The following is a 12163-nucleotide window of genomic DNA, read 5'->3' as shown; positions in this document are numbered from 1 at the left end:
TCCACGTTGGTGTGTGCCATCGCCATCATCCATCCACAGAGCTCTTTTCACCTCGCGAAACTGAAACTCTCTCCCCACTACACAAGTCTGCCTTTCCCCGGCTTTTGGCAACTATTGTTCTAATTTCTGTCTCTATGAGTTTGACTCCTTTAGGAACCTTGTGTAAATGGAGTCATACAGTATTTGTCTTCTGGTGACTGGCTTATTTCACTTAGCATAATCTCAAGGATGACCCATGTGGTAGCGTGTGGCAAACTTTCCTCCCTTTTTAAAGTTGAATACTGTTCCATTGTATGTGTAGACCGCATTTTGCTTTTCCATTCATCCCTTGGTGAAGATTTGAATTAATTCTACCTTTTGACTATTGCAGTAATGCTACTTAAAGCATTCATGTTTCAGAAGAAAATTAGTGTTTTCCCTTTAAATTGGTATTTCTCATTTTAAAGATGAGCTGTTTTTATTATGTCTCAGAGCCAAATTTCACTTAAAGGAAGTGGGAAATGATTCATTAGCTAAACAGAATCACTAGGGAATGGGTCATTTCACAGAAGCTGTAACCATTTAAGATGTTTTGTTTTGAGCAAATTTACATGAAAACATTAAAAAAAAATAGATACTGCCCTGCTCTCTTGAACATTTTAAATTTAAGTTAGTTTAATTTTTGAATGTGTTAACTAGTCCTAGATTATTCAACATTGAGAGTATTATTTTGGTGCTAAAACTACATTGTGCTATAATATTTAGAAGGGTTTTGACCATTACATTTAGAATTTTTAAATTTAAAATACTGACATTTTAAAATGTGTATGTATATTTTACTCTTTGTTAATTTCTTTTTGTTGTTGTTGTTAGAAGCACACTTTCTTATGACCGCTTTTCTTTGTAGAATCTATTTGTTGCTTCTAAAACGCAGTGGTGCTAAACAGGCAATAATATCATCTGCTAGAATTATGTTGAAGAGGAAACAGCCTCTGAGTGAGCCTTTTAGAGATTAAGTAAAATGATTATACTTTGGGACAGGAACCCCTTCCCCCACCAATTCTCTATGGTGGTCTTTTACAATTTTATTTCCTAATTTTCTTGGCAATGCTTTGGATAGGAGAGGTACCATAAAGAAATCAATTTTTGCTATCAACATTTCAACAATGCATCTGTTCTATAAAAGGCTGTGTGTGTGTGCTAAGTCACTTCAGTCGTGTCTGATTCTTTGCGACCCCATGGACTATAGCCCACCAGGCTCCTCTGTCCGTGAGGATTCTCCAGGCAAAAATACTGGAGTGGGTTGCCATGCCCTCCTCCAGGGGATCTTTCCCACCCAGGGATCAAACATCTCTTACGTCTTCCTCACTGGCAGCTGGGTTGTTTACCACTAGCACCGCTTGGGAAACCCTCATTCTGTGGGCTTAAATAGGTATCTACTGTTAATAAATTCACCAGACTAAGAGTCTGGATCTGTCATATTTTTTTTGGCCTTTACCAAAACTAGCTTCTATTTCTTATTTCCTTCTTCTGCTTGGGAAGGGTAACGTTCAAACTAACTTACAAATTTTTCACTCATAATGCCCCATTGTTTCTGCCTATTGTTCCATCTCTGATTTGTTGTTATGAAGCATTTGTACATATGGTGCACTTCTTGTACTTGTTGGCTAGATTTTAAACGCCTTCCCAGCCCAGGCCATTTTCCCTTGCTAGAAACACTGTATTCGGAACCCAGCATTAGCTAACGTAATGACAGAGACTGTTCTTAGAGTCCCTCCCTCTGTGTGGATGCTGCTGTAAGGATTTGTGTGTATCATCTCATTTAGTCCTCTTAGTAACTCAGCGAAGCCAGTACTGGTACTATCCTCATGTTACAGGTGAAGAAACTGAGGCATAGAGAAATTAAGTAATCATTTCCAAGTGCACACACTAAGCAGTGGAATCAGGGTTTGAGCTCAAGCTGTCTGACCGAAGAATCTCCTTTCCTACTACCTTCAATGAATATTTATTAAACTCTTACTGTATAGCAGTGAACAATGCAAAGATCCCAGCCTTTACAGAACTTATATTCTGGTTGAGGAAGAGAGAAAATGAACAACCAAAATACATGAATAAATGGTACGGGATGTTAGAAGGCTTTCCAAGCGCTAAGATAGGAAAGAAAATGTAGAACAGACGAAGGGGAGGTAAGACAGACAAGTTGACATTTTAAGTAGATAATCAGGGAAAACTTCATGGTTCATACAGAGGAACTGTTTAACAATTCTCTAGTGTTTGACAAGATGATTTTTCTTTTTTTTGGATCTCTTAGAGATGTAGCTTGAGATCTTGACTGACTCACTCAAAACTTTGATGACTCCGATTATTAGTTCTGCCTGTTTAACCCTGGAAGCGACGTGGTTTTATCTCCAGAGTCAGGATGAGGCAGCCCCTGGGCTCGCTCCACTGCCTGGGGCAAGTCTCTTACCAGAACACTCCCAAGTGTGCAGGTGTCTGGGGAATGGGCTCTGGGTGCTGAATCGTGGGGCCGGGTGTCATGTCTGTCCTGGAGTGGGGAGGAAGGGATGGTTAGACCCCTGGGACATTGTGCAGCGGTTCTTTAGAGAAGGATATCGCTGAGATTCTTCTAGAGAGACCCCTGCCTGCCTAGGGGAGAATGGATACGGATTGTCCAGACAGGGCACATGGCCCCAGACCACCTTCCATCCAAGCATTGTCTCTGAATTGTGGACCCAGCAAGGGACCGAGCAAGAGGGCACAGGGGGCCTGGCCCAGAGGTCCCTTCAGTATTAGGAAGACAGTGGGGCCCGTATGCTTGTCTGTGGGTCAGGGGGTTAGATTTATGTGTGAAGGACACATACTTCCCCCAGTTACTAAGGCATCACGGGAGGTGCTAATACGCTAAAATTAAACTTCTGTTCCCTGTTCCTTTTGCTCAGTTTGTCAGTTGTGCCCGACTCTTTGCGACCCTCATGGACTGTAACCCTCCAGGCTCCTCTGCCCGTGGAATTTTCCAGGCAAGAATTCTGGAGTGGGTTGCCCATTCCCTTCTCCAGGGGATCTTCCCAACCCAGGGATCAAACTCATGTCTCTTGCGGCTCCTGCATTGGCAGGCAGGTTCTTTACCACTAGCGCCACCTGGGAAGCCGTGATCACATATTTACTCTCAGCTTAAAAGATGGATCGTTTGGTTTTTCTGGAACTGGGCATGATTGGACTCCAACAGGCCTTTCCTTCAGACCAGAAAGCGCGGACGTTGCAAATGAGGTTCCCAGCTGTCCTGGTCTGTCAGCCTTCTGCTCGTGGCTGTGGTGGCTGATAGATAACTCAGGATGTTGTTGTTGGAGGGGTGCGGCCGGTGGTGCCGGGGTCATCTAGCCCCTCCCAAGGCACCACTTTCCTTTTTTATACAAAAACAACACCGTGCCTCCGAGGCTGCTGACTGCACACCAGATTCCATTGACTGTTTTCCTACGCTCTTCTGCTTATTTTTATTCATTTGGCTACTTTATTTTAGGGCTTCGCAGAGCTTGTTTTGGCCAGGGCGAAACTTATTGTTTTATTTCTGGCTACCCTGCTCTCATGTGAACACTTCAGTTAAGAAGCGGCCGCGGGAGGACGTGGTTCTGGGGTTCCGGTTGGCTGCCCGGCTGTTTGCCCAGAGCTGCAGTCGACCCTGCTCCCCAGGGCAAGCCAAGGCCTCTGGGCAGGTTTCCAGCAAGGACGGACTGAATCCAGCTCAGGATGGGCAACCAGGCCCTGATACACAGGCTCATCTCACTGGAGAAGATATTAGGACCTGGTCAAAGATCACTTGCTTCTAGTCCAGAGCTTTGATATCATTTCATGGCTCCTCTCCAGGTATCAGAAATGGATTTTTTTTTTTTAAAGAAGAAAATGGATCTGTTTTTATTATTATTTTTAAAATTAGAGATACCCCACAAGAACAACTGACCTTCCCTCGCTGCAGTCCTACGAGGCTGAATCAACGATGTTTGAAAACAGGGCTTTGGTGTCCTGCCTACTGGTTTAGTTCTTGCCTCTGCCACTTATTAGCTCTGTGTCCTGAGGCAAGTTACATAACCTTTCTGGGCCTCAGTATCCACACATACTGGGGAGTGATCATTGCACCTGCTTTCCTAGGTTATGGTGAAGATTCAACAAGGAAAAAAACCTAATTTTCTATGATCATAGCCAACTGATGATATGTAAAACTCCACTGCAGATCAGATTTTTGTTACTCCAATCGTATCTGGAACTAGTTGAGCTGGAATTTAGACTAAGAATCTAATCAAACTGAATTGGTGTGGTTTTCTTTCCCAAGGCTGTTGTCTAAATCAGACTCTTCCCGGACCCAACCTCTTGCCCCTAGGAGAGCGCCACCTGTTGGTGGCTCTTGGTTTAGATAGGAAGCTGAGAGGGTGAATCACCTGCGTTTCCCTTGGGATTATGGTTGTTCAGTTGTTCAGTCATGTCTGACTCTTTGCGACCCCATGGACTGCAGCACGCCAGGCTTCCCTGTCCTTCACCATCTCCTGGAGCTTGCTCAAACTCATGTCCATCAAGTCAGTGATGCCATCCAACCATCTCCTCCTCTCTCATCCCCTTCTGCCTTCAGTCTTTCCCAGAGTCAGGGTCTTTTCTAATGAGTCGGCTCTTGCATCAAGTGGCCAAAGTATTGGAGCTTCAGCTTCAGCATCAGTCCTTCCAGTGAATATTCAGGGTTGATTTCCTTTAGGATTGACTGTTTGATCTCCTTGCAGTCCAAGGGACTGTCAAGAGTCTTCTCCAACTCCACAGTTCAAAAGCATCAGTTCTTTGGTGCTCAGCTTTCTTATGGTCCAGCTCTCACATCCATATGTGACTACTGGAAAAACCATAGCTTTGACTAGATGGACTTTTGTTGGCAAAATAATGTCTCTGCTTTTTATTACGCTGTCTAGGTTTTTCATAGCTTTTCTTCCAAGGAGCAAGCGTCTTTTAATTTAATGGCTGCAGTCATCATCTGCAGTGATTTTGGAGCCCAAGAAAATAAAGTCTGAAAATAAAAGGATAGTGGGGATCAACTAGCCATCCAGGGATGCCTGAATCACACCCCAGTACTTCTGGCCATGGACCCCAGGCTTCAGGATTTTTAAAAGCTTTCTTTCAAGTGATCCCAGTATACTAACGTGGTTGAGATATACTAGGAAGATATTTTATTTAGGAAAAGATTTCATAAGTGGCTTCATTCATAGCTCCATGTATTTATTACAGAATTAGAGCAGCACACAAGAAAAATAAACACAAATTCTTCATCCCTGTTTATCTCGAGTTTAAGAACTGACGTATTCTATCATTCAGAACTTACTGGACTTTTCACAGCCCCTGATTCATTTGCCCAAGCTGGATTGGGTTGTATTTCAAAAGATACAAATTGCGTTCTTAACACTTGCCTGTTATCTGTGAACTCTTATTCTTCCCGTCTGTCTGTAATTATTACTACAACTGCCTGGCTCCTGCTTCGTTTCTCTCTGCCTCCAGCAAGGATCTGCCCTCTAAGAGTCCCAGTTAGAGACACTCACGTCTGTGCGGGCACCCTGAACTGTCTGCTCATGACTTTAATTACAGCTAAATCCTGGATTTCTTTCTCCTCTTCCTTCTTGTGTGTTCTGTTTTTGTTTGTTTGTTTTTGGTTCTTTGTTTCGTTTTTAAAGAGGGATCCGACCATATTTTATTTCTTTGTTTTCAGATGACAGGAAAATTTTTGAACAAATTTTGTAAGACAGTTTTCCTCATTGTTTATAATTGGGTTATCCACTCTGGATTATCAAAGTCAAAATGTCTTAATCCAGACTGACTTTCCTAGCCTTTCTGGGCATCTTTCCCATGGTGAGTTAGTGGATGCCCAAGGGTACAAAATAATGTCTGCAGGAGCCTTAGTAAATCATAGGAAAGCAAACCTGTTCCTTTTTTTTTTTTTTGATACCCTCTTTCTTCCAATAAGAAAGTTAGTTGAGACTTAGATGATATTCAGACCCAAGTAGGAAAAAATAAGTGACGTATTTGAAAACTCATTCTAACTCTTCAGTGAAACAGAGTGCTTATGTAAGATTAGGATAATTGGCAGTTTAAGCCAGTTTCTCCTTAGCAAGTTTCCTATAACCACTTCCAGAGTTTAGTCCATCAGTTGCCGTTGTTTTTAATACTTTCTTTTTTGAACGTAATGTTTCTGACTTTCTTGTCCTCTGGGTTTTTACGCAGAACATGTTGACTTGATTTTTATTGTATTTTGGACAAATGAAAATGCAGTGAAGATTTAATCGCCATATCTTCCTAATAATCTAGCTGTGGGCTACATGATCTGGCCATTACTCCAAGGAGCAAGGGTGGGCCCTTGTGGGGGACTTGGTCAGCCTTGGAGTTAGATATACTTAGCTGTGAATGTGGTTACTGATTTCTGTGGCTTTGGGCAAGTCACAGAAGCTTTCTGAGCCTAGTTGACTCATCTGTAGGTTGGTGGTGCTCCTTGCATTGGTTTAAATGAGTTACTAGATGCAAAGCTCCAGATACGGTGTCTGGCTCAGTTGGGAGTGCTCAAGGGGCCATAACAAATACCCACCTGGATTTTACCTCTTTATTTCTATCTTTTTTTTTTTAAAGCCCAATAGGAACCTTTTACCTTATGGTTGAGGGTTTGCCTCCTTTTATCTATCAAATTATAAACTTAAAAAAAAAAAGTAGTCCTCTGTGTTTTTCTCTTCTACAGAAACCATGTACTTAGTAAATGTTGATGAGTCCGTCAATAATTTATCATCTGAATAGTGAATCTAAACAAATAGGAAAGGAAAACTTGTGATTTTTCTGTATTTCAGTTTTGTTTTAATTTAACCTAGGCAACTGTTTCTCTATAGGGATTGAAAGAGTCTAAGCTCCATGTAGGTTTTGTTATTTCCTCCCTTTTAACGCAGAAACTAGAACCCAAACCCAGGGTGATAAGGGCATGTTACATAGGTAGATTCTCACTAACTCATTGGACATGGAGGTCTGTTCATTTGGTCTGTTCATTGTAGGCTGGGCATTCATGTGCCCACTGTTAACACCTTATACCTTTATTGATAATCAATAATACTTTCAAAAGAAAAAACTGGAAAAATCTAAAATAGCTCAGTTAAAGGATTGGGGTGATCCTGTAGGCCAGATCCTGGACAGCTAATGGTTTTGCATGTGACTTTCCTATTGAAACTCTCAGAGACCTTAAAAGATGTTTATTGTAATGTGACTCATAGAAGAAGGGAAAGAAAGAAGTTAAGAGGAGAGATGATCCTATACTACTGCATGGTTCACTCTTTATTTGATGATGTGTTTAAATAATTTAGAAAATACTTAACATTTCTAGAATGAACCCCGCTTGATCCTAGTATGTTAATCTTTTTAGCTAAGTGTTTAATTCTGTTGATTCATTTTAAATTTAGATTCACACATGTATTTAGAAGGGAGATTCATATATAGTTTCCTTGTTGTGTACTTTTTTGTTAGATGATGATATCAGTATCATCTGTTACTATTTAAATAAGAATTTGAAAACTTTCCTTCTGATCACATGGTTTGAAATGGTTTAAATATGATCAGAATTGTCCCTTAAAATTTTCCCAGAAATCTTCCTCTGAAGGCATCTAACCAGCTTTTGTTTATTTATGTGTTTATCTATTGGAAGGTCAGTTGGGGAGGTAGGTTTTTGATTTGTGTTTCATTAGTACGCACAACATGTAGTGTGATTCCTTAAGTAAATCTGAAATATTATTTACTGAACATCTTCAGCTCATACTGATTAAGTCCTGCCTAACTGAGGGCGAGGTGATTTGTTACTGTTGAGTCACTGTTTTCCAGAGTGGCAGCTCTTGTTTGTATTCAGTGCTTTATGGCATTTTACAGTCATGCACACCATTCCTAGATTTGGACGCTAAGGACAATTGCATATTTTTATTGTTGAGATGGTGATGCTATCAATTGTATGCTTATATTACTGTATAGACTGTTATTGCTCTTTATTTTAAATTTTATTTATTTATTCATTTGTTTATTTGGCTTCATGGACTCTTAGTTCAGCATGTGAGCTCTCAGTTGCGGCTTGTGGGATCTCGGTCCCTGACCAGGGATGGAACCCGGGCCCCCTGCGTTGGGAGCGCACTGTCTTAGCTAATGGGCCACCAGAGAAGTCCCCGTTGCTACTGTCTTCGGTACACTTGGCCAAGGGGGCCAGTTTTACTGCAGATAATGCAGCAGACACGGTATCCATCCTTAACAGACAACAGGATTGTCTAGTACATTGTAGGTACTTAGTAATTCTGGTGAATGAAATACTTGCTTAGTATCTACTATGTGTTTGTTTGGAAAAGGTATAAAAGACATGTTCTGAGAGACAATATGTTATGAATGCAAAATTCAATTAAATAGTTTAAATATTAAGGCAAACGTGTGTATTCAGATATATTAAAGGATTCGATTTACATACTCATCTGGGGGAGAAACCGTTTTCAGATGGAGAAAAAAGTAAATATTGATTCAGTTACTCTGTACCTGGCCTGAATTTACAAACTGATATAGAGAGCTAGAACTGTTTCAGTAGTATTTTTGTTTTTCCATATGAATGGGGCTATAATGGTGGGAAATGGGAATCACAACTCTATAGGAACAGTGGTACAAAAAATAATGTTGATCTAAATTTAGATTATAATATTTATTTTAAAATGTGTTAAAGGTATTGATAGTTGATAAGATTGTATTGGATTATGTTGAAGATTTATTGACAAAATATTCTTTCCTTTTCTCTTAGATTTATCTAAAAACAGACTGGTTGAAGTTCCAATGGAATTGTGCCATTTTGTATCACTGGAAATTCTTAATCTGTACCATAATTGTATCAGAGTCATTCCGGAGGCCATCATTAACCTACAGATGCTGACTTACTTAAATTTAAGGTAGGTTGACACCTTTTAGGTAACCAAATTTAATTAAAAAAGAAAAAAGATCACTTGCATTTCTGTCAATTTTTTTCTCTCTGATTGTTTGTGATCACCCTTTGAAATAAATCACATGAAGATTATTGAAGAAATATCTTTTATAATACGTTTGTAGTGCCATTAATATTGTTTTTGGTGCTCGACTTCTCAATGTCAATAGGGCAAGATGTTTTGGCTTCTTAAGATAATTGATACAGCATGATTTATACTTTTTGTCTGTTTGATACTTGGAAGGTTGTTGGTCTGTTTTCTTCAGATATTGACGTAGATTTTGGAGGAGGAAGGCTGAAGGAAGTGAGAAAGGATTGATGGTTGAGGCAAATTAGGGCCTTCCTGGTTCTGGAGGTTATTGGAACCATTGGATTTGCTACCCAGAGGTGACTGAACCTGTTCACCTTAGGTCACTAGAGAAGGTTGAGGAGGAGCGCTGAGCCACTCTTGCAAGATCTGACTTTGCTGTCATTAGTCCATTAAATTAGGTCGTTGTTTGCTGAGTCTGGGTCAGTGGTCTGTACTTACTCTGATTAAGCACAACACAGTGTAACCTATTAATGTACTGAGTAGCCCTGAAGTTACGAAAACTGAGTTTTAAGGCCTAGCTTTTAGACTTCCACTGCTGTGACTGTCAGCTTTTCTGGCCTGATTTTGACTCCTTGACACTTAAATCCTGGCTCACATCTGGGATATCAGGAGAGAGGGGGAGCTGTTTTATCAAGTCTGTCTCTACTATTAAAACAAAGTTGAAGAGTTCCAGCCTGAGTAGCCATCACTCTTGTCAGTTGTGTTCTCTTACTGTGCAAAGGATAGAACCTCACTAGCAGGGTTGGTGCTGTGTAACAAATACGCCAGCCTTCAAGGAGCAAGATGCTCAGTAAACCAGGTATAGTATTAATTTATGATCGAGAATAATGTCACTTATATTTTAGAGTTTTTATTTGTTTGTTTGGTTTGGTTTACCACTGATAGTTAGAAGTCTTCTGCAGCTTTCTTTGTTGTCAAAAACGGGTTTCCTTTGCATTTTATTAGGACTGTATATCTTTTCCCTTGGGAGTGAAAAATAAATCCTAGTCATGTGTTTAAGTGGCCTTTATTTCATTTTTGGTAAATAAGATGTAGGCTATTATTATTATTACTATTAGAAGCTCAACAGAGCCAACTTTCATATTTTCCAGGTTTCTAGTTCATTTGAGTTATCTTGTATAAGAACCATTCATACCATTTCTGCTGCAGCAGAATATTAATTACCTGGAATTGCCTGATGGAGCCAGCATAGTGATGTCTTAGATATGGCTTATTATCTCCCTAAAACATCTGTCTTCTAGTCCCAGCCCACATAGGGGAAATAACCCAAGAGCATATGTAGTTGGTCTGTTTATTTTACTTAGCTACCCCTGATACTTTCACCTCCAGCAGCCTGCTTGCAACAAGTAAATAGATTTAACTTTGCATTGTTGAACAGTATTAAATATATATACACTGAGAACCTTGGGGTAACAGATGACGTATTTCTTCTGGCATGATATAAACTATAAAATTCTACAAATACTAGGGAATCTAATCTCAGCATTTATATTTTGCTTTAAAAGCAGTAATAAAATTGTTTTTGATAGGATGATTTTTATGTTGAGGCTAGTTGAAGGTAGAATAATGTTACTGTTCTCAGATGGTAGAAAGACTATATTGGAATATGAATCTCAGGAGTCTTTCAATTAAGAACAGAGAGAATTTATTGGAACTGTTAATGGTTGAAGTTGTGTTTGGCATATTGTAAACAGAGTTTTGTGATGTATTTCTAGGTAAAAGAAAGGAAAGAAGTAAAGGGGTCATTAAGCACCCAACTTTTTAAACTTTGTTTTCTTCTTATAATGGTCTCATTTCTCATTTGATTTAATTTCTCTATTTTTGGTCCCATTTATATGGTGGTGGTTTAGTCACTAAGTCGTGTCCGGCTCTTATAACCCCATAGACTGTAGCCCACCAGGCTTCTCTGTCCATGGGATTCTCCAGGCAAGAATACTGGAGTGGGTTGCCATTTCCTTCTCCAGGGGATCTTTCCAACCCAGGAATCATTTATATAGGTCATTTTAATTTTGTTTTGGTTTTCTTTGCTCACATTTCCTACTTTAATATTACCATCTTTTAAGACATATTCTGTAGTGTTGAATCATAACTCTTCAAAGGAATTGATAAATAAATGGAGGAAATTAAGAAAAATATATCTCTTACTTTTCAGAGATACTCTGAATATGTCAAGGTGTATGAAAAATGTATGTGTCTCCTCTAAAATCTTTGAAAGTCTGGTGATATATATACATATATATATATGTATATATGGTTTTCTTTGGTGACTTCTATCACATTTTCTTTAAGAATGTAACCTGAAATAGCAATACTATTCAGCAATTTTTAAAGTGAGCAGGAGATGGTCATCTTTTCTGTTTATTTATAAGACCTTTAACTCCTGTTTGATTATTAGGTTTTTGAAATGAAAATTCTAGGAATAAGACCTTTGGAACCGAGTTTTTTCTTTGTGGGAGAGATTTGAGGTAGAATGTTAAATTTGCCTAAATGGTTTATTGGTAGCTTCTGAAATGGTGGGTGACTGTCACATCTGTTTATCTATAAATGTGTAATACAGTAATATCTAGGAAATGCCAGTGGCATCTAGTTAAATTGGTCTTCTAAGAGATGTTGAGTAATAACATCCCATGATAGTAGTGTTGTCTGTGTGAGTTCTTTCTGTCTTCAAGCTACCATCTCCACTCCCAGCCACCACCACCCCCACTCTGAAGGCAGCTGGTAACCAGAAGGAATTTAGAATGTTGTGCTTGTCTGTGATCATGACAGATGTCCCCTTCACAACAACCAGGGTTGGGCACTGTGGCCTCTTCGTGTCTTTCTCATGAAAACTTAAGTCAACAAAATAAAATGAATGGGTGTGGTAAAGAGGCATGGTAGAATTCTGTTGACTCCTGGCCTTCAGAGAGAAGCTGCCAGTCCACTTCCTAGGAAAAGAGGCAAGATGCTCAGGATGCTGCAAAAAGTACTGCCTTGTAGGAGAGCTGCCGATCCCCTTTCAATCCAGGTTTTGTGTGTGTATGTGTGTGAGATAATTACAAATTGGATATTATGCCAGTGAAAAAAGCTCTTTTTTAATAGTCCATCTAATCGAGTGATTATTT

The 12163-nt window shown here is 39.6% G+C and overlaps 1 protein-coding gene across 2 annotated transcripts in view; it reads left to right on the top strand.

The window, feature by feature from the left end:
* The window catches only part of LRCH1 (leucine rich repeats and calponin homology domain containing 1), a 221550-nt gene that overhangs the window by 103590 nt on the left and 105797 nt on the right, over positions 1 to 12163 (top strand). For both annotated transcript variants that reach the window (XM_018056756.1, XM_018056757.1), the window contains exon 2: positions 8795 to 8939. In XM_018056756.1, coding sequence (XP_017912245.1) covers positions 8795 to 8939 — 145 coding nt within the window. The remainder of the gene's footprint in view (positions 1 to 8794; positions 8940 to 12163) is intronic.

This window comes from Capra hircus, chromosome 12, assembly GCF_001704415.2.
Source record: "Capra hircus breed San Clemente chromosome 12, ASM170441v1, whole genome shotgun sequence".
Taxonomy (NCBI): domain Eukaryota; kingdom Metazoa; phylum Chordata; class Mammalia; order Artiodactyla; family Bovidae; genus Capra; species Capra hircus.
This window is presented reverse-complemented; position numbering and strand designations above follow the sequence as displayed.